Source organism: Anolis sagrei, chromosome 1 (genome assembly GCF_037176765.1).
Source record: "Anolis sagrei isolate rAnoSag1 chromosome 1, rAnoSag1.mat, whole genome shotgun sequence".
Taxonomy (NCBI): Eukaryota; Metazoa; Chordata; class Lepidosauria; order Squamata; family Dactyloidae; genus Anolis; species Anolis sagrei.
In genome coordinates, this window is record NC_090021.1 from 305,214,138 (window position 1) to 305,242,004 (window position 27,867).

At 42.9% G+C, this 27,867-nt stretch overlaps 1 protein-coding gene across 1 annotated transcript; it reads left to right on the forward strand.

The window, feature by feature from the left end:
- The first annotated feature begins 545 nt into the window (after nt 1-545).
- JDP2 (Jun dimerization protein 2) lies at nt 546-27,744 on the forward strand. The gene is made up of 4 exons (XM_060758323.2): nt 546-930; nt 22,366-22,589; nt 25,759-25,863; nt 26,604-27,744. The coding sequence occupies exons 2-4, from the start codon at nt 22,389-22,391 to the stop codon at nt 26,787-26,789; spliced, it is 492 nt and encodes a 163-aa protein (XP_060614306.1). The 5' UTR covers nt 546-930; nt 22,366-22,388; the 3' UTR covers nt 26,790-27,744.
- The last annotated feature ends 123 nt before the right edge of the window (nt 27,745-27,867 follow it).

A 27,867-nucleotide genomic window follows, 5' to 3' on the forward strand; every position in this document is an offset into this window, starting at 1 on the left:
GGCCAGATGCTGCTGAGCTCACTATTGTCCAGAAACCTGAGAGCAGCAATTGAAACTCCCCAGCATGTAAAAATGAAAAGAGAATTCAACTTTCACTTTGGAGGGCCAAAGTTTGCCCTCGTCTGTATTTGAAATGGTCGTGTCTCAGGCTGGATCTACACTGCTTTATATCCCAGGATCTGATCCCAGATTGAACTGGGTTATATGGGCGCCCTTCCACACAGCCATATAACGCTGAATATCAAGGCAGAAAATCCCACAATATCCGCTTTGAGCTGGGTTATCTGAGTCCGCACTGCCATCTATCCCAGTTCAAAGCAGATATTGTGGGATTTTCTGCCTTGATAGTCAGGGTTCTATGGCTGTGTGGAAGCGCCCCGAGTCTACACTGCCAGATAAGATTCGTGGGATATAGGGCAGTGCCGATCCAGCCTCTGTCATAGAAATAAAAGCGGGATACAAATGAAATGACGAGGAGCACAACAACTCCGCCCCCGGCCTGGGCTGCCCTCCTCCCCCTCCTCCTTCCTCCTCCTCCTCCCATTCCTCCTGCTCCTGACGTCTGGCGCTGGCAGCCCGGCCGGTTCCGCATTCCCGACCCCTCCCCGCTGGCAGCCCTGGGCCCGCTATATAACCGGGGCTGATGCAACCCACCCAGCCGCCCGACGCAGCCTGCGGGAGGGACGGAGCGGCCCCAGCCCAGCCACGGCGGGGACACTGCTGCTCCTCCCGCCGCCGCCGCCGCCTGCGCTCCGCTGGGCTCGGCTCCGGGGGCTGCCAGCAGGAGCCGGAGCAGGAGGAGGAAGAAGAGGAGGAGGAGGCGGAGGAGGAGAGCAAGGCCCGGAGCGGGGCTGCGGCGGTGGGGGCCGGGGAGCTGAGCCTGCCAGCCCCTTCCCGCTGCAGCCGGGCCCCGGAGGCGCCTTCCGATCGGTGGGTACCGCGGGACGGATCCTGACCCCCTCCTCTCTCCCTCCCTCCCTCTCTCTCTGCGTGGGCGTGAGTCCGCGCTCCGTGGGCGCCCCGCATGTCCCTCCCCTCCGCTGCTGAGGCTGGACTTCGTCCTCGGCGGCTCTGCTTGGGTGGGCCTCCACTCCTCGCGCCTTTCCTTCCTTCCTCTATCTTCCCCCTCCCTCTCCTTCCTTCCTTCCTTCCTTCCTTCCTTCCTTCCCTCCCTCCCTCCCTCGCTCCCTCCCTCCCCCTCTTAATTCCTTCCTTCCTCTCCTTCTTTTCCTCCTTCTCCTTCCTTCCTTTCTTTCTTCCTTCCTTCCTTCCTTCCTTCCTTCCCCTCCCTCTCTCCCTCCTTCCTTCCTTCCTTCCTTCCTTCCTTCCTTCCTTCCTTCCCTCTCCCCTCCCGTTCTCCCTCTTCTTCTTCCTTCTGCCCATCCTTCCTTCTTTCCTCCCTCCTTCCTTTCTTCCTTCCTCTCCTCCCCCTTTCTCCTATCTTCTTTCCTTCCTTTTCTTTCTTCCCTCTCCTTCCTTCCTTCCTTCCTTTCCTTTCCTCCCTCTCCTTCCTTCCTTCCCTTTTCTTCCTCTCCTTCCTTCCCTCTCATTCCTTTCCTTTCCTCCCTCTTATTCCTCCCTCCCTCCCTACCTTCTTTCCTTTCTTTTCCTTCCCTCTCCTTCCTTCCTTCCTTCCTTCCTTCCTTCCTTCCTTCCTTCCTTCCTTCCTTCCCTGCAGAATGAATATACTTTGATACCACTTCAGTTGCTATGGCTGAGTGTGGTTTCACAAAGGTCTTTCTTTCTTTAGCCTTCTTTAGGTGAAGAATGCAGATGCCTCACCACACTACAAATCCCAGAATTGCATAGTACGTCTACAGTGTAGATGCACCTCTTGAATAGTCCCCCCCCCCCCAAATACCAGAAGAGCAGGAGGTTTTGCCGCCCTTTCAAGAATGGTATGGGAAAAGAGGAGATCCTATCAGCCTCCTTTTAGCATTTGAGGAGCATCTACACTGCAGAGTTGATGCATTTTCGACACCACTTTTAACTTCATGCCTCAATGCTATGAGGCCATGGGAGCTGTAGTTGTATGAGAACTTTAGCCTCCTGTGTCAAAGTGTTCTGGTGCCTTGCTGAACTACAAATCCCACAATATCATAACATTGGTTGGGTGTAAAATTAACAATAGTTTGATACCCCTTTAACCAATCTGGGGGCCCTTCCACACAGCCATGTAACCCAGAATATAATGGCAGAAAGTCCCTCAATATCTGCTTTGAACTGGGTTATCTGAGTCCACACTGCCACATATTCCAGTTCAAAGCATATAATGTGGGATTTTATTCAGCTGTGTGGAAGGGGCCTAGCTCAATGCTGTGAGATGTCATTTTGCAAAGGCCAAAGAGTGCTGGTCCCTCACTGAACTAGAAATCCTGCGATTTCATAACATAATATTAAGTTGTGATGGTGTTAAGCTGCATTAATTCTGCAGTCTACATGCACATTGACTTGTTCCAGATTAATTAACATGGGATATTGTGTGTGTGCATCTACACTGTAGGCTTAATGCACTTCAACACCATTAATGTGATGGAATTTGGGTAGTTGTAAGGTCATTAACCTTCTCTTCCTCAACAAACGACAACTCCCTTGATTCCATAGTTTCACTCATTACTTAGGTGATCCCTCATTGCTTGAGTAGGATAGTCTTCCAAGGTCAGTGTACTGGTGGTGGGTCCATAGGTGACTGCATGCTCTGCTGTGTGAGGGCATTGGTTTCCAGGTGAAAAGCGGTCCTGGTTGGGGTTGGCTTGATGCTCCTTCCTCTTGGCATGTTTCTCTCTTTCGCCCTCCATTCATGCCTCTTCAAATTGTACAGCACTGCTGGTCACAGCTGACCTCCAGCTGGAGCGCTCAAGCATTGAGCCACAGCAGGTAAAATGATGCCAAGCTGCATTCATTCTAGAGTGTAGATCAGGCCTGGACTAATTGGGTCCTCCAGGTGTTTTGGACTTCAACTCCCACATTCCTAACAGCCTCAGGCCCTTTCCTTTTCCCCCTCAGCCGCTTAAGCGGCTGAGGGGGAAAAGGAGGGGGTCTGAGGCTATTAGGAATGGTGAGAGTTGAAGTCCAAAATATCTGGAGGGCCCAATTTGCCCAGGCCTGGTGTAGATGCACCCAGTGAGGATCCAGGATAACTTGGGGGCTTATGCCTGCTCCTGCTTCAGATGCCTTCCTCTCTTATTGTGGAATCTGGGTGAGAGACGGATCCTCAGGCCCAGGATGCATCAGGGCAGGACTCTCTCCAGCAAAACCTTAGTCTATCTGTCTTTAGATTAGATTAACCACAAGAGCAGGGAAAGCAGTGGGTGTGTAGAAGGCACCGCAGACCAAAGGTGATCCTTTCTTAGGTATCAACAACACGTCAGCTCATTCGGAGGGGTTGTCTCATTGTTTTAGGCCACAGGAAAGTTTCTGGGTTGCCACCTTCATTCGAGTCTTTTCTTTTTGTGGCTGTTCCTTCTTCTCTTTTCTCTTTCATCATTTTATCTTGTTCATTTGCCCTGCCCATTGTGTTCGATTTTCTACTATGCTATTTTGCTTTGTTTACTTTATTTTGCCACCGTATGTAGTTTATGTGATGTAATTTTGTTGTTGTAATTTGCACTTTATTTTGCTGTATTGTATCTTTGGGCTTGGCCTCATTAGCTGCCCCAAGTCCCCTTCAGGGAGATGGTGGCGGGGTATAAATAAAGATTATTATTATTATTATTATTATTATTATTATTATTATTTCAGTGTCTCCCTCCCTTCTCATTCTGCAGCACCAGAGATCTTTTTGCTCCATTGGCTCTGCTCCTTTTCTTTACCAACTCTCAGCAATATTCTTATCTTAATTCTACCTCTTTTTTCCCTTCCTTCCTTCCTTCCTTCCTTCCTTCCTTCCTTCCTTTCTTCCTCCCTCCCTTCCTCCCTTCCTTTCTTTCTTTCTTCTCTCTCCAATTGTTGTGCCCATTACTCACTGCCTACTTGCCACCCTCGCATTTTTCTGGCCAATCTTTCACATCAACAAAAGTCTTTGCGTGTATCTACACTGTAGAATTAATCCAGTTTGATATCACTTTAAATGCCATGACTCAATGCTGTGGAATTATAGGAGTTGTTGTTTAACCACGTCTTTCACCTTCTTTGTCAAAGAGTGCTGACGTTTCATCGAACTACAGCTCACAGGATTCCATAGCATTCAGCCTTAGCAGATAAAGTGGCGTCAAACTGCAATAGTTCCACAGTGTAGATAAGGCATGGTGGCTGTACCAAACTTGGAAAACTTCTTGGTTGGGGAGTATGGGCAGATCACACATCCACTGAAAACAGAGCTTTGAAATGTCACTTCTGCGTCTCCCAACATCCATTATCCATGCTGGAAGCTATAATACTAAAAACAGAACTTTTTGTGTTTCTGTGTTTGGGAAAAGATGGCAGACTGTATCTATTTGGCATGTATATGTGAAAATTGTGATTGGTTGCAGCCAGATGTTGTGCAGGGCAGGCTTGGGTAAACTTGGGCCCTCCAGGTGTTTTGGACTACAACTCCTACAATTCCTAACAGCCTACTGGCTGTTAGGAATTGTGGGAGTTAAAGTCCAAAACACCTGGAGGGCCCAAGTTTGTCCATGCCTGGTGTACGGCTACCATGTGATAAGAAATAATGAAAGCTTCGTATCCGCCTTCTCTCAATTGTTTACCACTGCTAAGTGTTGTACATTCTTATCGATCCCCCCCCCCCCCCATGAGAGTGTCTTTGTGGGACTGATGCTGAGTGTGTGCATCCCTCTCAGTTTGTGTGTCCGATGAAGCAGCAAAGATGGTGTAAGTGGCCAGTTTCTCCTTTGCTGCTTATGGTTTTGTTTGGGCTAGGCCCTGCCTGGAGGAGCTGGAAAAATGATTTCCAAGGCTTGCAAGTTGCGCAGCTTTGGGCATGTCTTGTTATTTTAGCCACACCTTTTCTGGTATGTTAAGGAGGACAGGCAGGCGGGTTAGGTTTTGCAGATTCACATGCAGCGCTTGAGAGCATCTTTCTGAGGAAGCGTATTTCCTATATGTATTTGCCCAAATTCTTCACCTTTGGTTTCAGTTTTTAGTAAAATCCTGCATGTATTCTATTGGTATTGTACTAAGGCATTGAATGTTTGGCTTTTTTGTTTGTTTGTTTTATTGCACATGGCATTAAACGTTTGCCATTTTTTGCCTTTGGAAGCCACCCTGAGTCCCCTTGGGGAGATAGGGTGGAATATAAAGTTATTATTATTATTATTATTAGATACATAACAAGATAAGTACACAGTAAACAAGATCACTATGCTGGCTCTTGTATTGGATCACACGTTGAACCATTCCTAAGTGTCTAGGACTGTGTGATTTTTATTTTTATTATTATTATTATTATTATTATTATTATTATTATTATTTGATGCATAGCAAGATTAGTGCACAGTAAACAAGATCACTATGCTGCTTTTATATTTGATCATATGTCGGACACTTCCCAAGTGTCTAGGACTGTGTAATGTATCTGTGAATAATGCGTGCAGGTCTGTGCATCATAATCATCATCATCATCATCATCATCATGTATACCCCTTTTTATACAATTCAAGAAACTAGGTGGTTTTTTTGTTTGTTTGATTGAAATGATGGAAACAGATCTCTTGAACCAGCAAGATTTTTCTTTTGCCCTGTATCTCCCAAGTTTAAAAACACAGTAGACTCTCTGTGAATCAGGACTCAAGCAACTGGAACTCCCAAGCAACCACAAAAATATATATCAAAGACACAATAATTTAAAAGCTGTTTCTGTAATACAGTAAAACTGAATTACGTTAAGTTTGTCTTTGTCTTTGTTTGCATTTAATTACTGTATTTCAATAGTAATACCAAGTCAATAAATACGGTATAATGTGGTGTATACCAGGGGTCCTCAAACTAAGGCCCGGGGGCCGGATGCGGCCCTCCAAGGTCATTTACCCAGCCCTTGCTCACAGTCAACCTAAATCTGAAATGACTTGAAAGCACACAACAACAACAACAATCCTATCTCATCAGCCAAAAGTAGGTCCACACTTCTCATTGAAATACTAATCAGTTTATATTTGTTAAAATTGTTCTTCATTTTAATTGTTTTAAGTCTTTTTTGCACTACAAATAAGATATGTGCAGTGTGCATAGGAATTCATTCATTTTTTTCCAAATTGTAATCCGGCCCTCTAACAGTTTGCGGGACTGTGACCTGGCCCTCTGTTTAAAAAGTTTGTGGACCCCTGGTGTATACTATACAGTACAGTCTCGCTTATCCAACATAAATAGGTGGGCGGAACGTTGAATAAGAGAAAATGTTGGATAATAAGGAGAGATTAAGGAAAAGCCTATTAAATGTCAAATTACGTTATGAATTTACAAATTAAGCACCAAAACATCATGTTTTATAACAAATTGACAGAAGAAGCAGTTCAATACATAGTAACGTTATGTAGTATTTACAAATTTAGCACCAAAACATCGCAATGTATTGAAACAGCTGTGGATCCGGACAGGAGGCAGACTGCATTGGATAATACAGAACATTGGATGAGCGAAGGTTGGATAAGTGAGACTCTACTTTAGGCCTAGCAGAAACTAAACCAGAAACTAAATTTATCCTGCATCGACCAGTCGCCATGAGTGGCAGTTAACTGAGGGTCTACTGCAGGCATGGGCAAACTTGGCCTGAGGCTGTTAGGAATGGTGGGAGTTGAAATCCAAAGCATCTGGAAGGAGGGCCCAAGTTTGCCCATGCCTAGTTTACTATATTTCATTTTAGAAATGCCCTTCCCAGAATTCTCCAACTAGCAGCATCAGGAGCCTTGCTGATTAGGGCATTCTAAGCAAGATAGTAAAAATAAATTTCCAAAATGTGCAGATTTGTTCCAGTTTGTGGATACATGACCCTACACTCCATATCTACCCAAATACATTCACCTGGGCACATAACGTGTACACCAGTCTTTTGTTTTGTTCTGTTTTGCAGATAGGTTTCATTTTCACATCAGTGGTCTGTGCCCCATAGAAACACACATTGAGAACTCTGCAATTGCAAAGCAATCACCTCTCAGCTCTTTTGAGTATTGCGACCCATGACAGAACGGTACTTTTCCACAAATGCTTCTCCTTCCCGTTAAACTTGAAAAAGAAAGGAGCCTCCAAAAACTGCCTGAGCAGGGGCAGTTCTAAGTCCGCTTTAGCAATCAGGCATGAAGTGGAGTGAAAGTCAGTCTTCCTCGCTCTGTTCCAGAAGGCAGGACTTTCTTTCTTCCCCACTCTTTGCCGCTGGTGGTAGGAAAGTAGGTTGGAGATCAAATTGAGAGGAAGGAGAAATACCAAGAGAGAAAGAGTGAGTGAGTGAGAGAGAAAAGAGCAGGCAGCAGCCACATTATGTTTCCATTTTCCTTTAATGAAGGCCCTGTGGAGGTGTATTTGAAAACACAGGGTCTCCTATGCCCTCAAGGTGGGTGAGAACACTCTCTTGGCCGGTTCCAGGGCCATATGCAACGTATGGTGGCCAATGAAATGGGGCCTGGCTCATTTTGTTGCTTGTCTTGGCAGCTCACTTCATGGCTTGTATTACCAGCCCTGGAACGCAACCACTGCCAAACTCCGTGTGTGTGTGTGTGAGTGAGTGTGTGTGTGTATGTGTGTGTTGGGGATTGGAGAGTTTAGCAGAGACAAATGCTTTACTGAGTCAAGCTAGGAATTTTTCAGCTTGTTTCTTGAAGTCTGCATGAAAATTATCTGCAGCCTTTTGCCAGGGATTTCCACCGGGGATCTGCAAACTTGTGCGGGTGTCTGGGATACCAGTTGTTAGGATGTCAAATTCTTTGTGTGGCGCTTGACATCTTATACAATGCCCATTTTTGTGGGTGGGTAGATGGGACGTGAAGGTTATAATCCAGATCCACCCTCTCCATGAGAAACAACAGTTGGCTGACTCAAGAATACTTGGCTAGCTTCGGAGAATTGGATAGATAACATGTACATTTATCCACTGTTGTTGTGTAATTTCTGACCATTGATGTCTGAGCTTTTGTTCGTAAAACTTGCAGGAATATCACAACATTAGTAGCATTTTGGGTTGAACATTATATGCTAATGTTAAAAGATGAGATGTGCTTCCAAACTGGAAGAAAAGCAGGATCTCAATAAAATGACATGTCCTTACTTTTAACCATCACTTAAATTAGAAGCCTTTGAGGGCCTACTGCAAAGTAGCTGCTCTTTGGGTTGCTGTGAGTTTCTGGAAAATGCTTCTGGAACATGGCCATACATCCTGGAAAACTCACAGCAACCCAGTGATTCCAGCCATGAAAACTTTCAACAATGCATCTGCTCTCCATTTTGGATCCCCAGATGTTGCTGTACTTCGATGCCAACCAACATGACCAGTGATTTAAGGAGCTGTGGTTAGGGTTAGATGTCTGCAGCTGTGGTTAGATGCCTGTAGAGCTTGGAAGACCCTTTTTTGATCATTGATTCAGGGTGCTTCTAAACAGTGCCAAATTGCGGGATTTCTAAGAGGGGCAAAAAAAACAAAAAAACAACAACAACCCAGGAGCTCAGAGCAGATCCCCACACTGGCCTGCCGGTCGTGGAATTTCTTCCCCCTTTGTCATCACTGGCCTCCCTTCTGTGTCTTGGGATAAAATGGAGGATGGATGGGGGACATTCTTTGGAAGTTTTTTGAAAATAACGATTATGCGCTGACCCATATATGTGTATATTCTAATAGAATGAATACAAGCTTATTCGCATGTGTGCATATACAGATCTACACATCACCAAGGAAATAAAAAAAACCTCCGCTGGATTTCTCCCTTCCCCTAATTATTTATTAAAGCTCTGTTTACCGTGTTACAGTGTTTACAGTATTAATTAAAGAATTTCAGATAGTTCTAATGCAGTGGTTCTCAACCTGTGGGCCCCCAGATGTTTTGGCCTTCAACTCCCAGAAATCCTAACTGCTGGCTGGGATCTCTGGGAGTTGTTGGTCAAAACACCTGAGGACCCACAGGTTGAGAACCACTGTCTAATGGCACACCGTTCATACTTCCTTTCAATCAGCTGTGTGTCCGTTTGACAGTCCAATCAGCAGATCAGCACTTTTGGGCTTTTTAAAAGGGATGGACATCAGCTGGAGCAGTTTTCATGGGGTGGGGTGGGGAGGAAAGCATGTGTTTTCTGGCATGCAGAGTCACACAGACATGCAAAGATCCACATCTTTCAGCCAGAAACAGGATAAAAGGGGACCTTTGTATCTTGTAGCTTTGTAATGAATAATTGAGGGTTTTCCAGTGACATGTCTAGCCACCCTACCCCACCCCACCCCCATTTTGAAATGGGAGCTCTTGTGATTAAGGTACTGTGGGGATGGGGCCACAGTGAAATAACTGCAACCGTAATTCTGAACTATTACCACCTTCCTTCAACTTAGAACCAGTATTTGGTCAAGATTTGGAAATATTTTGAGCCAATGTTCCCAGTGCCCTGCTTCCTCCTCCTGTTATCTATTGATTTGGGCCCAGCCCATATAATCCAGCAAAGGCATAAAGCAGAAGGACTTGGAGGCTCTAGAGACTGGCAGCAATTTGCTTGCAGATGAATCTGAATTGGGATAAGAAGAACCACCCCTAAAGCCTCTGGCTATGCTACAGACCAGGCATCCTTAAACTGCGGCCCTCCAGCTGTTTGGACCAACTCCCAGAATTCCTGACAATTGAACAAGCTCATTAGGGCTTCTGGGAGTTGGAGGTCCAAACAGCTGAAGGGCTGCAGTTTGAGGAAGCCTGCTATAGGCATATTTGGATACACTTATTCAGGTAGTAATAGGCAATAACGCGGTATAGGATATGGCTGCGGTGCTGGTAAGATCTGGGGCCTGGTTATATTCTGTACCTATGGATCTATTTTTGTATTTAATGGTTGTATTTGAAGCCTATTGATTCTGGAATTGATACCTGACTCCAAATCTCAGTATACTGATAGTCCAACTCAGGCTTAGTGGTGAATGGAAACTGAAAGGAGCGCTTAAGGAACAGATTGGGTGGAGACTGCATCTTTAGGTCTTGTTGGTCTGTAGTTCCTTGCAGCCCGACATACCCAATAGAAAGAGATTATAGGGATTGCAGTTCAAAGCCATATGGAAGTCCACACATTTCCTCCCATCTTTGGTGTGAATCATTTCTCTTGACATTTCATCAACTATGTCTGAGACATGGAAGACACTACTAGGTGCATGGAAACATTGGTTGATAAAGACTGAAAGTATAATGCAGCCCTTGTTGCATGATGAAGGAGAAAGCAATTTTTCTGGCCTGCTTGTCTGTTCATATAGCAAAGCATATGGATCTTGTGATTTTAATAATTGTTTTAATATTGCTGCGGATTTTTGGTTTTAGTGTATATGACTATTTTTAATTGTATGTATGTATGTATGTATGTATGTATGTATGTTTATAGCATCAAATTGATGCCTTTTTGTAACTCCGCTCTGAGTCCCCCTTTTGGGGTGAAAAGGGCGGGATATAAATGGAGTAAATAAATAGTAAATAAATATGGTCATGACCAACAGAGAGGCCAAAAGTATACAAGGCTTTATGTTAGGAGTAGGAATTCTGTGGCCCTCCAAATGACATTAAACTAAAGTCATTCTTGCCAATGGCTCTGTTGACTAGGGCTGCTAGGAATTGCAATCTTACAACAGTTGCAGGATCATACAATTCCTGTTCTAAACATGTGTGAAATCTTCCTCCCATTCCAAAAGGGAGGGGAAAGACTAGGCATGTGTCACAGTTCACACATTCAGGCTCGTTCATGTGAGTTCAGGGTCTGCTTATCTTACAATGCAATGGAGATGTGTGCTTGTTGCCCTAGTTTGTATAAAAGTTTAATAGCCTAGGGGAATATGAATTAAAACACCTTTTCCCAACTGAATGCAGCACAATACAAAATACACAAAATAGTTATATCTTTATTGACCAGCCAAAATACACAAAATACATCATCTCAGGTTTTGAAGCTTCATTGGCTTCTTCATCAGGCGAAGATGTTAAAAAATAATGCAGGAAAAGAAAATTGACAGTGGGCTCGTCCAGACAGTACCTTTATTGCAGTATCTACCACAATACAGGAGGAGCTGTCCAGACAACATTCTGGACACTCCTGAATTAATTTGTTACAAACCAGGAAAATCCTGGTTTGCAGCGAGTTAATTAGATATTGGGTTTATTCCGCACCTTCTTGGGATAAACCCACTATTTCCAGTTCTGGACTGCAGAATACTGCAGTCCAGACACTATTCCCACAGTTAACCGGGCTAAATACCCACCATCTTCCCTTGAAGCCCCCATAGAAGAGTAATGAAAACTTACCTGGCCTCCATTACAGGCTTCGGCCAGCTCTCCCGGCACCTAGAAATGATGCGCCAGGAGAGGGGGGGGGGGGGAGAGGAAAATCTTGAGGGCTGGCTGAGGCCTGTAATGGAGGCTGGGTAAGTTTTCATTACTTTTCTAAGGGATTTGGGGGCCTTGGGAGAGGGGGAGTAGGGCCTCCAGATGTTCTCCTGTGCTAGTCCCGGGAGAACATCTGGACACCCACCCCAGAAAGTGCGCGCTTTCTGGGGTGGGTGTGGACAGGCCCCTAGGAAAATCTGTGTTTTTAAAATGCAGATTCTCCTGGGATAAAGGCCTGTATGGATCTGCCCAGTGTTAGAGGCACAGGCCTACATTTGTTTTGGATGTTTCTTTTGTTGACTGTTAAGGTGCTCAATGCAGGCATAGGCCATTCCCCTTCTTGACCATGTGGGGAGTAGGGACAAAGGGCAATATGAAACAGGTAAGCAAATTTCAACTCCATTAGCAACAGAAAAGTAATGTCAGTTTCTCAAAAAAATTTCTATATTGTTACATTTGGAAAAACGTTTAGGTGTTCTATAGGCAAAACTTACCAATTGTATTTTAAATGAAAGTTTAATCTTTGTTGGAGACAGAAACCTCCAAGAGACCCAGTCTATCAGTTTCCTGTTGTTAAGGTTTCTCTACTCCAGCTGTGCTGGGTTATTCTGCCTATCATCCAGGCAGTATAGCTCATGTGATGGTCCAAAACATCTGGAGGGTGACTGTTCCCTTTCCCTGTGGTAGAGAGTGATGTGAAAGACCTCTCTGACTGAGAGCTGAAAGAGCTGCTGTTAGTGGTAGACCACACTGGATAAGATGGTCAAATAGTCTGACCAGTATATTAGCTAGCTCCTTTTGAACTTGTTAAGATTTTCTGATCAAAGCTCAGAAAAGTTACTGTTTTGCACTATGACTCTCAAAGTCCCCCAGGCAAGCTGGGAGTTATACTGCACAAAAGTAATTTTTCTGAGCTCTGGGTGAGGTATCAAACAAATCAGGGACAATCAGTAGATCTGCCACCACACTGAAGCAAATCTACTCAATTTTTTTTTTGCTGCTCCTCTCAGAGCTATGCTGGATCGAATAGAAGCTTTTGTTCAATATAGAACTACAGTGGGAAGAGCATTGGTGAAATGAAGGATATCTGTCCCTCCTCCCCATGGCAGGAGATCCACCAGCCACTTCAGTGCAAACCTCCCTCCCATACTGCAGAAAGTAAAGCAATATATCTCCTTAACTGCACAGTTATTCCATTATATTGTTCACACTGTGCCAAGATGGCAGATTGTCTGTCTGAAAGATGTGTCTGTTTTATCACGTTCTTACTGTCCTAGTGAGAGTAAGCAGACTCTGAGGCAAATCCAGATTCCTGTCTCTGCAGGAAACAGGCCTTGTGTTGTGGCTAACAAGGAGTAATTGCTCACGCTAGCCAACCATCTCTTAGTATCAGTTGTTGGTCGTCTGATATGATGACTTGTTAAATTATGTCCCCCCCCCCCCCAAAAAAAATTCAGCCTACTGCATTTTTGCCTTTTGTAAGCTACTTCTCCTGATAGGAGAAATGTAAAAAATAAAAAAAATGTTCTTTCAAAGTCAACTTGAACATATGGTGCCTAAACCAACGACCCTTTGTATATGTTGGAGTTTGTTTACAGAACCCCCTGTAGATAACAAAATCTGTAGTAGATCAAGTTTCATAATATACAATGGTGTAATAATAAAATGTGATCCCTTTATATGGAGCCCCCGGTGTCGTAGTAGGTTAAACCATTGAGCTGCTGAACTTGCTGACCAAAAAGTTAGCAATATGAATCCGGGGAGCGGGGTGAGCTCCCACTGTTAGCCCCAGCTTCTGCCAACCTAGCAGTTCAAAAACATGCAAATGTGAGTAGATCAATAGGTACTGCTTTGGTGGGAAGATAACGGTACTCCATGCAGTCATGACCTTGGAGGCATCTATGGACAATGCTGGCTCTTCGGCTTAGAATTTCAGATGAGTTGGACACAACTAGACTTAATGTCAGGGGAAATCTTGACCTTTACCTTTTTTATCCCAAATCAAAGTTTGCTTCTTGGGTTTTGTTATTTAAAAATATTTTTGAGGCATGGATGGTTGAATTTGTGGATACAGAATCCATAGATATGACAGGTCAACTGCAATATATTTTTATTCACAAGATTTTTTCAGAGGAGACTTGCCATGCCTCCTTCGGAGTCCAAAAGGTTAACTAGTTCAGTGGGTCTCTATGGCTGAGCAGAGATAGGAATCCTGGTGTCCCAGCCACTACTATATCAAGCAAGCTCTCATCAAACTTATCACAAAGTTAAATAAGACTAGAAGTTGTTAAACCTTATACAGTGTTCTGGTGATACCAGGACCAAACACTATTGGGCTTCAATCTAATTTTTCCTGGCCAGCCTGCTTTGTGTAAGTCACTTTGAAAGGAATATGCAACAATAATGGCATTTTAAAGACTGCATAGATCCAATGTTTAAGTAATGCCACTTTTCCTTCCTATTCTTTTTCCTAATGGAAAGGCTAGTTTACACTAAGATCCTTTTCTGACAGTATGCAGACATCTTCATGATGTAGCAAATCTGGCATTTTGTCACCATGCCTGAAAGGAGCCTTCAAGGCTGCAGTGCAAGAAATACCTTCCAGAATATGCACAAAATAGTACAGTCGTGTCTGGAGGGAGCATGGCAGCAGGCTGCTCCTCGTGATGTACCCGTTTGGAGAGGAATGGAGAACAGCTGCCCTCCAGCTGTTGGAGCCCTCGCCATTCATGGTGCTTGCAAGGGCTGGTGAGAGTTGCCATCCAGTGGAGATGAGATCCCTAGAGGTCCCAAGCTTGAGGAAATGGACACTGCAATCCATGGATTTACTTACACAGTATGTGTGCACACAATTTCATCCTAAAGGTGCTGTCTTATACCTGCTTACCTGGGAATTTGAATGCAATCCAACTGACCTGAATAGACATCTGCTTAACTAATTAATTGACATCCTTTAAAATATTTTCATAATCTGAGTAAAGTTGTGAGGGCAAGGTTTGCACAATTTGGTCTTAAGTTGTACTCTTCTGGAAGCTTGACTCCTGTGCTTTACTAATAATATAATATAATATAATATATTTATATACATATAATATTTATAATATTATAATGCAATACAATATAATACTACTACTAATAATACAATATTATAATTATATGTTTTTATTACACATAATATTACTAATAATATTACAATATAATGGTGTAGTACAATATAGTAATATATAATACTGATACTGTACTATGCTAATAATTTAATATATTGTATGTATATATATCTTGTAAGCTGCTCTGAGTCCCCTTCGGGGTGAGAAGGGCGGCATATAAATGTCGTAAATAAATAAATAAATAAATAAAATAAGCTAACTCCCTGAATTCAGAAGAAAATTCCAGCTCAGGATTTCAACTCTATTGATTAACAAAAGTAACAATCACTGGGTTGCTGTAGGTTTTTCAGGCTGTATGGCCATGTTCCAGAAGCATTCTCTCCTGACACTTCACCTGCATCTATGGCAGGCATCCTTAGAGGTTGTAAGGTCCTCACAACCTCTGTAGATACCTGCCATAGATGCAGGCGAAACATCAGGAGAGAATGCTTCTGGAACATGGCCATATAGCCCGAAAAACTTACAGCAACCCAGTGAATCCAGCCATGAAAGCCTTCAACAATGCAAAAGTAACAATCATCACATTCTCTTGTTTTTCCTCCCAAGTAGTGACTCCAGATGGAATTTGTTTCTTAAGAGATATAGTCTTCCAGGACACAAACTTGTGGTCATATAAATCCTAAAAATCTGTTTCAAGGATGTTGCACGTTTCCAATAGTGGCTGTCTAAACGACTGTGTGTGCAGGAATCTCAAAAAAGTAAACTATGTTGAGCTCTAAACTGTCATGGCCTGGAATATGTCTTCAATAGTACATTCCTTCACACGTCTGTTCAGGCCCATTAAATTCAGTGGATCTTATTTGCATGTAAGTGTATATAAGATTGCAGCCAAAGACGGTTTCCTTTTGGAAAAGGATGTAGGCAGCAGTTATATAATACTGCTGCTGTTGTACTAGTTTCTGTCCTGCTTGCTGTTGTTTGGCAGCTGGTCAGATATTAGGATGAGCCCTTGTCAGAGAGTCTTTGTTGCCTGCACCTCAAAATAAAATTGGGAAAATATGGCAAAAGATGCATTTCAGGAGGTTGGGAGGAAGAATGCCTGGGTCCTGATGCAGTCCGTACGTATCTGCACCAGTATGTGTTGTATAAACATCAAGAAAGGATATATGTACATTGCAGAGCAGGCATCACATGCAGAAACAGGAAGGAAAAACAATCAGTGTTATATCACCTTCACCACACTGTGAAATGACAAGTTATTGTTATGGAGAGGTTGTAACTTTCCTCAGTATTGAATCTCTTTATTATTGATTTATAAAGGACTCCAGGGTCAGAGATATGAAGAGAGGCTGTAAGAAGTTGAAAAAGAAAGCCATTCTGAATTGACACATTTTGTGCAGGGAAGTAAGAGGGAGCTCTCTCTCTCCCTCTCTCTCCTGTCCCATAGAGAAGGGCATGGACCTTGGAAAACTATTGCTCCAAGGAGCCATTGTATTTAAAGTAAGGTCCGGCTGCATTCATTTCACAGTGTAGATGCGCCCAGAGAAGATTCACGAACCTTGGGAAACTGCAATTCCCAAGACCATTTCATGGAGACATAGCATTTCAAGTAAGGTCCAACTGCATTAATTCCATAGTGTAGATTCACCCAGAGAAGGGTATGGACCTTGGAGAACTATAACTCCCAGGAGGACTTTATCGCACGGAGTCATGGCATTTAAAATGGGGTGCAAGAGCATTCATTCCATACTGTAAATGCACCAAGAGAAGGGTATGGACCTTGGAAAACTATGACTCCTAGGACTGCATAGCATGGAGACATGGCATAATAATAATAATAATCATCATCATCATCATCATCATCATCATCCTTCTCTCCCGGCTTCCCCATTCAATACAAGGCACAGACATATCACAGAAGGAAGGAAAGAGAAGGACCCAGAAACGCTATTTTTCAAAAAGAAATTGTTCTGGCAAAGTAAAAACTCGGTGAGCAAAAGGTAATGCTTTCCCTAACAAAGGTACTTTTGGCCCCTCCCACAATTTTTCCACCTACAAATTGGGGAAACATTTAATTTAAACCTGAGAGCAACGAATGCCATCACATTACAGAATTGGCCAAACATCTGGATCATTACCAAAAATCCACTTCCCCACCACCTCCTGAAACATTCGAAAAGAATGCTGGCCCCCATACTTAAAATACTCAAAAGATTGCTCTATCCTACACTTGAACCCAACCTAGTGTCATTAACACAATGGCTTACCACATTATAAGTGTAGTACTTAGTGGAATTTAGTAAACCTTCTCTTTTTCAATAGTTTCCTTGTCTGTTCCCATTTTTGTGCCAGTAATGGCTTTTTAAACCTATGGTATTCCTCATTGTTGAGGGATGGGCAATTAAGCTGTGGGTTGGGATTAGTTTTCACTCCTGCAGGTCACAATACTATGTTGTTCTGCATCAGAAATGACTTCACGGTGAAACTGTTCTGTCTGCATGGTTTGGTGCGTTTGGGGTGGATCTAATTTTTGAATTAAAATTGGGGTGCGGCTTGGGGGCCACAGAGATAAGGTCGGGGCAGAGTTCTCTCTCTCACTCACATATACCATTTTAGCTGGTTTTATAGTAATTTGGGAGTCACTCCTTGGAAATATGCTAGATGTATTTTAGAGATGCTTCCTCTTGATGTTTCCTTTCCTTTTGTCAGTGTTTATGGGAACTTTCTTCATTTGAAGTCAAATGTAATTATGTTAATGTCCTTGGAAATGTTCCCCTTCCTTGTAAATTGGATTTGATAGCACTAAGGTCACTGTTTCCAATTAGTTCAATAACACTGACATCTTGTACTACATCCTGAATACTGTTTAGGATGAAATCCAAGGACTCCTCCTCTCTGGTTGGTTCCATGATCAACTGTTCTAGGCTGCAGTTGTTAGGGTATCCAGAGGTTTGTTGTGATGGAAGGGTCCATTTTATCCAGTATCAAGTCAGGGCAATTTAATTTATCTACACATATTATTACAATTTAGACATCAGCTACCATCATAGAATTGCCCTGTGTGATTTGGTCATCATGCCTCCCATATAAAATTACTGTATTTCACTGGATAATAATTGTAAAACCCCCCCCCCCCCAACTTTAGGTTCCATTTTTTTTCTTTCCTCGCATAATTGTCCCAGATAGATTTAAACCGAACTAAACCACAGCTCTCCTCAAAGGTTGAACAAACACTCAGCTCTCCATGCTTACCTACTCAGATAGCCTAAACACACAGAGCTCCCCTTAATTCCTCCTCTTCGCCTTGGAGGTAAGACCATTAAAAAAAAAGGCAAACACGAAATACATTTTTTTATTGCATAATAGCCACCTCCCCTTTTTTCCAACAAAAAAGGGATAAAATGTGACTATTATGTGATGAAATATGGTACTTTGGGCTTCGGCAATAGCAAACAGGTACCTTTGGTATATCCAAAAGTCCTCCATGGTTCCAGGATAATTTGTTGTCATCTTTCACATTGTGGGTGATATCTTTGGATTAGAAACTATTTCCTAGAGAATTGAGTGCTTTCATTATGAATCCAGTTACAGCAGGACTTTTAAAAAGTGACAACCTAATAGCCTTAATCCTAGCAGTGTACAAGGTCCAGAGACCATTTCACTGTATGGAACCACTTCTCTGTCCAAACTGAAATTACCTGGAAGACTTTTTCCAGTTTCCTAAACTTCCTTGGGGTGAAGGGATTTCATAGAATCAAAGTTGGAAGAGACCTCATGGGCCATCCAGTCCAATCCCCTGCGAAGAAACAGGAAAATCACATTCAAAGTACCCCTGACAAATGACCATTCAGCCTCTGCTTAAAAGCCTCCAAAAAAGGAGCCTCCACCACACTCCTGGGAAGAGAGTTCCACTTCTGAACAGCACTCACAGTCTTCCTAATGTTCAGGTGTAATCTTCTTTCCTGCAATTTGAAGCCATTGTTCTGCATCCTTGTCTCCAGGGCAGCAGAAAACAAGCCTGCTCCCTCCTCCCTATGCTTCCCCTTACATATTTATACGTGGTCATCATGCCTCCTCTCAGCCTTCTCTTCAGAAGCTAAACATGCCCAGCTCTTGAAGCCGCTCCTCATAGGGCTTGTTCTCCAGACCCTTGACCATTTTAGTTGCCCTCCTCTGGACACATTGCAGCTTTTCAACATCTCCCTTAAATTGTCATGCCCAGAATTGGACACAGTATTCCAGGTGAGGTCTGACCAAGGCAGAGTAGAGGGGTAGCATGACTTCCCTGGATCTAGACACTAGACTCCTATTTATGCAGGCCAAAGTCCCATTGGCTTTTTTTACCTGTGCATGACATTGTTGGCTCATGTTTTAACTTGTTGTCCACGAGGACTCCAAGATCTTTTTCACACATAGTGGCATCCCCCATTCTGTAGCTTTGCATTTCATTTTTTCTGCCTAAGTGGAATGTCTTACATTTGCCCGTTGAACTTCATTTTGTTAGTTCTCTAGTCTGTTAAGATCATTTTGAATTCTGTTCCTGTCTTCTGGGGCATTAGCTATCCCTCCCAATTTGGTGTCATCTGCAAACTCGATGATCATGACTTCTAACCCTTCATCTAAGTCAAGGATTTGCTTTGTTTTAAGGAATAATTGTCCTTTCTGGTGGCTTCCAGAAATTTAATCCTTTTTTATGAAGAAAAAAGTAGCCAGGAGAAACTCAAAGCGTAGCAAAGTTTGGGTTGGGGCCACATATCGCCTCGCCCTGTGTTCAGAGGCATGGCTAATGGAAGGGCCAGGGCATCAGTTCCTCTAAGTTGAAGGGCAGATGGCAGTAAAGCCAAGTGTTTATTCTGGCAAGGTAAGGAGGAAACCAACTTCCTGCAGCTGCTCCTTCTCTGCCTGAGGATGGGGTGAAGTTGGTCCCCCACCTCCGGGCCAGGATGTTTTTCCTGGGAGGCAAGGAGGCCCAGTGGCAGAGCCTAGAGCCTATGCCTCATTTCTGCTTTCCAGTACTGAAACAGCTGGCAATGGGAGCCAAGGATACTTTCTGGCAGGCAGCTGGAAAGAACATTAGCCATCATAACCTGTGCCTCTTTTCTCTCGGATTATTTCGCCCATGTTTCCTAGCTTTTCATTTTCTCTTGTAGAGCTGGCAGTCAAAAGTAAGTTTCTGGCTCTGGAGTCAGAGCTCTCCTTCCTTTCACAATAGTGGCATTATTGGTCTCCATGCAGTTCCGCTGAACATGAAGCAAAACCTTTATTACTTCCTCTTCCTGCTTCCATTGCATTCAGCCTTGTGGATTCTTAACGTAAAACCTCATTTATCCTTGGTGGTATTTTGTGAATCTGTCTTCATTTACCGTGGCAAGCTGCAGCCAGCCCTTGTCCAAATAGGATGTGGGAAACATTTTCAACCATTCCTTCCAGAGCAGAACCCCTTATATTAGTTGTTTGCATTCAGGTTGAGCATTCGCCTTATAGGCTTCATCTGGGGAAACACCATGCTTCCTAGTTGTAAATAATGTGTGCAGTGAGACAGCTTCCTCCTTACTGTTTTCCTCTTTGAATTCATAAATATGCTGAACACGCTGGCTTTTGTGTTAGGTAATCATTGCTTCTTATAGTTAATAAGTATTAACTTCATGAAGGTGATGTAAAAATCAATAATCACTTCTCTTTTTCTTGCTGAGTCTACTAACATTCTTTGTGCTAGATTAGTTAGTTGTACTTGTAAGAGTTCCAGAGTAGTGCAGTGGATTGGAAGTTGGACTAGGACTCTGAGACCAGCGTTTGAATCCTTCCCCCAGTCATGGAAACTCCACAGGGGGACATTGTGCATGCCATATTGTCAGCCCAACAGAAATGCAATGGCAGCCTTCTTTTAAGGCAGTGATTCTCAACCTTCCTAATTCTGCAACTCCTTAATACAATTCCTCATGTTGTGGGGACCCCCAACCACAATATTATTTTCGTTGTTGCTTCATAACAGTAATTTTGCTACTGTTATGAATTATAATGTAAATATCTGATATGCAGGATGCATTTCCATTCACTGGACTAAATTCACTGCACAAATACCTAATACACCTAAATTTGAATATTGGTGGGATTGGGACTGATTTTGTCATTTGGGAGTTGTAGTTGCTGGGATTTATAGTTAACCTACAATCAAGGAGCATTCTGAACTCCACCATCGATGGAATTGAACCAAACTTGACACAAAAAACTCCTGGAAGGGTTTGATGGGCATTGATCTTGAGTTTTGGAGTTGTAGTTCACCTACATCCAGAGAGCACTATGGACTCAAAGAATGATGGATCTGGATCAAACTTGGCACAAATACTCAATATGTTCAAATGTGAACACTGGTGGAGTTTGGGGAAAGTATACCGTGACATTTGGGAGTTGTAGTTGCTGGAGTTTGGGGAAAGTAGATCTTGACATTTGGGAGTTGTAGTTGCTGGGATTTATAGTTCACCTACAATCAAAGAGCATTCTGAACCCCACCAACGATAGTATTGGGCCAAACTTCCTACATAGAACCCCCACGAACAACAGAAAACACTGTGTTTTCTGATGGTCTTTGGCAACCCTCCTGACACCCCCTTTGCGACCCCCCAGGGGTCCCAACCCCCAGGTTGAGAAATGCTGTTCTAAGGACATGAGTGCAATTACAGCAGGATAGAAACACTTTTGGAATAGACTTTTTATGCAGTGATATGGCTGTCCCATAGTGACATTGTGCTTGAATTGTGATTAGATCATCTCATCAATGAAACCACTATTATTTATTATTTAAAACATTTATATTCCGCCCTTCTAACCCCGAAAAATATCACTATTTTCCACCAGTTTTCTTTGTATGATAATGTGCTTTACTGTAGTCCCGATATTGTGAAGTGGAGGAAGGTCTTGCAAGAATTCTGCAGCTGCACAGTTGTGGCGAAATAGAGAGTATAAAAGGAAAATTGGGGACAGACAGACACAGAGCACATGGGCTGGGCTTTGCAAACATGGGTAAGAAACAAGGCCACGTGGAAGACTGTGTGAATTCACATCAACAAAGTGCTAATATTATGCATTTGTAGCAAGGCATGAAAGTGGTTGTTCCAATAATGTTGTTTCCATGTGCTTAAACAATGCTGTTGTAATGAGAACAGGCATGAAATGGTCACCATATTATGAGAGGGTCATCATAGCTTGCAGTCTGCTTGAAGGCATATAACAACAACATGCCAGTGGTAATATACAGAAATGCCCAATGTTCAGTTATCATAATTTAATATGATGTTTTATTTTGCTTGTGCCAGTGTTTAATTTTATAGTGCATCTTAATGATGGCTCATGGTCCTCTGGATGTCTTCATCCAGGATAATGTCCTAGTAAGCTGCCTTGAGACAGAATTGGGAGTATGGCATCCAATCTGGAATGAATCGCTTTTTTCACAGTGGATCAAAACTTGGGGACTTTTTGAGGACTAAAACTCCCCAAATGGCAAGATTGCTAAGGTCAGTGGTTCTCAACTTGTGGGTCCCCAGATGGAGTTGTAGGCCAAAACACCTGGGGACCCACAAGTTGAAAACCACTGTCTTAGGGGATTATGGGAGTTAGAGTTTAAAAATAATGTTTTCAAGCTCTGGGAGAGAGTTGAAGTGAAAACATACAAATCCCTCCAAATATGTTGTCTCATTGAGGTTTCAAAATGCTTTGGTTTTGAGAGGGTCATTGCTCAGCTTCCTGTAGTAACTGATGGTTTCTGTTTCTCTTTTTTGCAGATTGTGGGATTATCTGCTGTGCTATGATGCCAGGGCAGATTCCAGACCCCTCCTTGACAGCTGGCGCCCTGCCTGGCCTTGGCCCCTTAACAGGATTGCCTGGTACCACATTGACAGCAGAAGAGCTGAAGTATGCTGACATTCGCAGCATTGGGGCCATGATCTCCCCACTGCATTTCCTGGAGGTGAAACTGGGCAAGAGGCCTCAGCCAGTGAAGAGTGAGGTGAGTTCCAGTCCAATTCTGTGTTTTCAGAGCCTGGGAAAGTTACTTTCTTGAACAAGCTTGCAGGGGATGGATAGATTTCTTGGACATCTTCACCAAAAATCAGAGGTCACCAGAACTAACTTTTTTATGTTCGGTGTCTATGAAAAACTGCAGGGAAAGAGTTCTCCAAATTTACTTGGAAATGTTTTGGGGGCATTTAAAGATGAAATTGCACACTGATGCTAATGTTGAAGGAAGTATATAGCCATTGTCATTAATGATTTCTTTTCACCTTGACACTATTTGTTAGTATTATTGTGCCTCCTTGAAAGACAAGAGACTGCTGGTAAAGTCTCTCAAATCAGACTTTTGCCGACTAGATGCACCAAACAGTAGCAATAGTGTGTGCTTGTGTTTATGGTGTGTGTGTGTATGTATGTATGGATGTATGTATGTAAAGATTTCTCTGAGAAAACACCAGTGGCACTCTGCACAGAAGAAGTCAGTAGACTACTCCTGAATGCCATATATCTTGAAAAATCTATGATGCGACAATCCAAAACAAAATAAGATATAGTGCCAACACATGAGGCCATCAGGTTGAAAGGCATTCAGTCAGAACAGAAGACAAGTATGAATCACTCTGTGGTTAAAGATGCAGCTGGACTCAAGCTAAAAGAGCATTCCGCTGTTGACATACACAAAGGTGAAAGAAAAGTCCAGAGTTGCTCAATGTATGTAGTAGGAACATGAAATGTAAGACATATGAATTGGGGAAATCTTAAAATTGTAAAAGAGGAAGAATAGAGAAATCTGTGCTTTGTGTGAGTGAGCTAATGTGAACAGCAATGATACATTTTCTATCAGATAATTACAATGTTTTGGTAGAAATGAGCTAGCATAAATAGTGAGGCAAGATGTAACAAAAGCAGTCAGGGGATACAATGTGAAATCTGAGTGAATACTGTCAAGAAGACTCCAGGAAAAATCAACTTTAAACTAGGTTTATGATCCTACCATAGAAGTAGAAAAGGAAGAAGTCACAAGATTCAACATGGGCATCCAGGAAAATACTGATCACACAGTGAAACATGTTGGGTTTCATCCCTGGACCGAACAAGTTTTTGTGTCATCAAGTTTCTAGTCCCCAATGAGTAGCTAGACTAGGGGCAGGGCTAAGTTCAGTGATTCCTTTCCCCACATTCCTATGTTTCCTAAAGGGCTTTGTCTTTATTGCTAGCCACTGTCTCCTCCCTCTTTGATGACGTCGTAATGGAATTCTGTGAGGAAACTTTCTTTTAAGTTTGAACTGCTCCGGGAAGGCCATGTGGTCTCCACTATTCCTCTTCTGCTTTTCTTTCTCCCAATGAGGACACGTTTTGCCTCTCTGCAGGCAAAATGTAGCTGCATGGACTTTTTTTACCATTCACCTTCTTTAGAAGATGAGATTTAGTAAGCTAATTAGCTCCAAGACTTTTCTATCAAGAATGTATTTCTTTTTACTTTAATAAATATTTTTGAACCCAAAGTCCTGACTCTGCAATCCTAAGCCACCAGAAGTAATAGAAGCCTATCCCTTCTCACCACATGTAAGTTTCTGGTGATTATGGTGTTTACTCCTGGAACTCTGCTATATTTTGGAGGAATTACTCTAATTGAGGTTTATTTTTGAGCCCAACCGCTCAGATTCCCCAACAAAACAAAAGATGCTGATAATAGTGGAGTAAGAAACACAGCAGAACTAAACATTATAGGAAAATTCGGCCTAGGACAACAAATGCAGGGGAACTACACACTGAATTTTGTGAAGTCAACAATTGGTTCATTGCAAATTTGGTGCTTCTATAGTCCCTTTCTGAAAAAAAAATGTTTTTATGAAGAGCTCATTTCCATTTCTAACTTTTTAAATCTATGTTTGTCATTAATTGTTATATTAATCAATTTAAGACTTAACATAATTGTCAAGAATAACCACAGTTATCCAGATTATTAGAAGTTGGCCTCAAATCCTATCTCTCCTCCATTAGAAACAATATTTGCTTATTGTCAAGAAGGCAAAGTTATCTGGGAAGTTTACAGGTTTGAAGAAGTAGTGGCAAGCCTGCCCTGAAGGAAACTAGCATTGTGAACTGGTTGGAGAGATGGATTTCAGTAGAGGAGAAATCCAGATTCCAAATTTTATTCAGCTGTAGCTCTCTTTGTTATTTTTAGGAATATACTATTTCTTCCACTACACAAACTTGCTGTTAGGAAAACACAAGGAAAGGGAGAACAACATATGTTGCTCTGAGTTCTTGGAAGAAGGTCAGGGCATTGCAGTAGTATGATGGCCTTCAAGCAGCTCTAGCTTGGCAGAATTATTCTTTTTTACTTGCACTCTGCAAATCTGGGAGTTTGTAGTCTAAAGGGGTAATTTTTCAATGCTTTCTCTGTGCAGATACACTCAATAGAAAATCCAGTAGCAGTAGCAGATGAAAAAGGCAGTAAGCAATATTCTCAGTGCTTCTGATAACAGTAGTTCATAAAGACCCCTACTTTATACTGTGGATAATAAAAAGGTATCCCCTGATATTAAGTCTAGTTGTTTCCAACTCTGGGAGTGGTGCTCATCTCCATTTTTTAGTTAAAGAGCCAGCATTGTCCATAGACACCTCCAAGGTCATGTGGCTGGTGTGACTGCATGGAGTGCCGTTACCTTTCCACAGAAGGTAATGACACTCCATTTGCATGTTTTTGAACTGCTAGGTTGGCAGAAGTTGGGCCTTACAGTGGGATCTCACCCCACTCCCTGGATTCAAACAGCCAACCTTTCAGTCAGCAAGTTCAGCAGCTCAGCGGTTTAACCTGTTGCACCACCGGGGGGGGGGGGGGGGGCGCTAACTGTGAATAATAGGCATTGGCATATTTGTAAGGGGAGAGGAAAGAATCTGAGAGAAGCAGCCATGGCAATGTCGCAAAGAAGGAGACATGAGAGAACATTCCCGCAGTGTAATACCCAGGGTTTTGTGGTTAAAGACTAAACCTTGCTCAAAGATCTTTGTGCAATAGTTATTTAGAAGTTTGTTTTGGGATGGGTCTTTGTTGTCTATTTTGCCATGAGCTTCCCACAAGGAGACTTGTTATATCGGCGGCTGCTTCTTCTTCTTTTCCTTCAGTTGTAATGGTGTACTTGGTTCTTTTCCTTTAGCTAGATGAAGAAGAGGAGAGGAGGAAAAGGCGGCGAGAGAAAAACAAAGTTGCAGCTGCACGATGTCGAAACAAGAAAAAGGAGAGAACAGAATTCCTGCAGAGGGTGAGTTGATGCCAATACAGGATTTGCTATTTCACCATGTCTTCTTCAACTCTTTGGAGGAGTTTGGGAAAGTTACTTTTTATGGATTACACCCACAGTTCAGAGATTCTGGGAGTTATAATACAAAGAGAGAGAGAGAGAGAGAACTTGACTATGCTCTGGTCCAGCATATCAATTTAAGATAGGTGAAAATATCTGCACAAATCTTATTTTTGCAGAGGGTTCTTCATTAATTTCCCTCTGTTTGAACGTTGAACAGTTTATGGGCATCAGTGCAGTGAAGGATCTTTTGACAAGTAAATGTCGGACATAGTGCTTTCCTTAATATTTGTAAGGTATAAAAGGTAATGGTAAAGTTTCCCCCTGACATTAAGTCTAGTTATGACTGACTTTGTGGGGTGGTGCTCACCTCCATTTCTAAGCCGAAGAGTCAGCATTGTCCATAGACACCTCCAAGATCATGTGGCCAGCATGACTTCATGGAGTGCTGCTACCTTCCCGTAGGAAGGTAACACACTTGCATGTTTTTGAACTGCTAGGTTGGCAGAAGCTGGGCCTAATAGTGGAAGCTCACCCTGCTTCCTGGATTTGAACTGCCAACCTTTCAGTCAGCAAGTTCAGCAGTTCAGTGGTTTAACCCGCTGCGCTACCAGGTGGCCTATGTAAGGTGTAGCATCTTCTTATATTGAGGCTAACAAGCTGAAGTTTTGGTCTGTTTCTTTTCTTTGGCTCTGTCTTAGGAATCTGAGCGCCTGGAGCTCATGAATGCTGAACTGAAGGCCCAGATAGAGGAGTTGAAGCAGGAGAGGCAACAGCTGATCTTGATGCTCAACCGTCACCGTCCCACCTGCATTGTGCGGACAGATAGTGTCAAAACCCCGGAGAATGAAGCCAACCCGCTACTCGAACAGTTGGAGAAGAAGTGAAAGGAGAATGGTGGGGGAAGAGAGAAGTAGGTTGGTGAAAGCCAAAAAAACTCCAGGATCTCTGAGCATCTCTCATCTATGTACTGTACGGAGAACTCAGCACTAGAAATGAGTGCGAACCGAACACAGTGAGCTTCCTTGGAGACTGTACATTCCAAGGGAGTGGAGGAGATGATTTTGGAACTATCATAGCCATTGGGGAGAGGCCTTTCTGGTGCTTCATCATTGCACGCTTAGAAAGCCTTTTGTGCATCCCGTGGCAGTGCAATCCAAGTCTGGAACATGTTGGGATACTAAGCAGTAGTGTTGCGGCTCCCACTCCCCCAACCCTTTTTCTTGCAGCTAATGCTGGCAGTCAGCAGAGATGGAAAAGTTTGGACACCAGAGAAATTGGGGTAGGAGGAAGCTGGGGGAAGCAAAGTTGCGGTTGAGTGTTTGGTTCTGCATCCTTCCTGTTTTGGGGGGCCGCTGCCTCTACAGTCTCCCTCTGTCCAGAACTAAACCAGAAACCAAGAATGGCAAACACTTGACACAAGTCCTGCCTCATTGCTGGGCCTGTCTGTGGCATTGTGGCGCAGGCGCCCCCCACAAGCACACCCTCTGTATAATGTTTACAGCCCAGCTGTCCAGGCCATGCTTTTGAGAAAAAAAATGCACATTTTTACACTTTTTATATTTTTATAAAGTTTTTTTATACAACAGTCTCTATATGGATTTATATAATCACTAGATGTGATCCCATAGAAATGTATGTTATTATGGTCTTTTGTTACAAAAGCATATGCCACAGTTATCTCCATTGTGTTACTTGTTTTGGCGGTGGCCGGCTCCTTTCCCTCGGCATGTTGGGATAAGGGCCCGTGCCTGTTGCATCGGCTCCCCCGCCACGTCCATCCATGTATGTCCTTCATAATACTCAGTCCTGTATCTCTCAGTAAATGTTAACTTTTACTTATCCTCCTATGTTCTGTATTTTTATTTTAATACATTACCTCTATGGGATTTTAATATGCTTTTGACAATTGGTGGTAATTGCTTGTAAAATAAGCCATGTTCTGGGATAATCAGAGCTGTGATA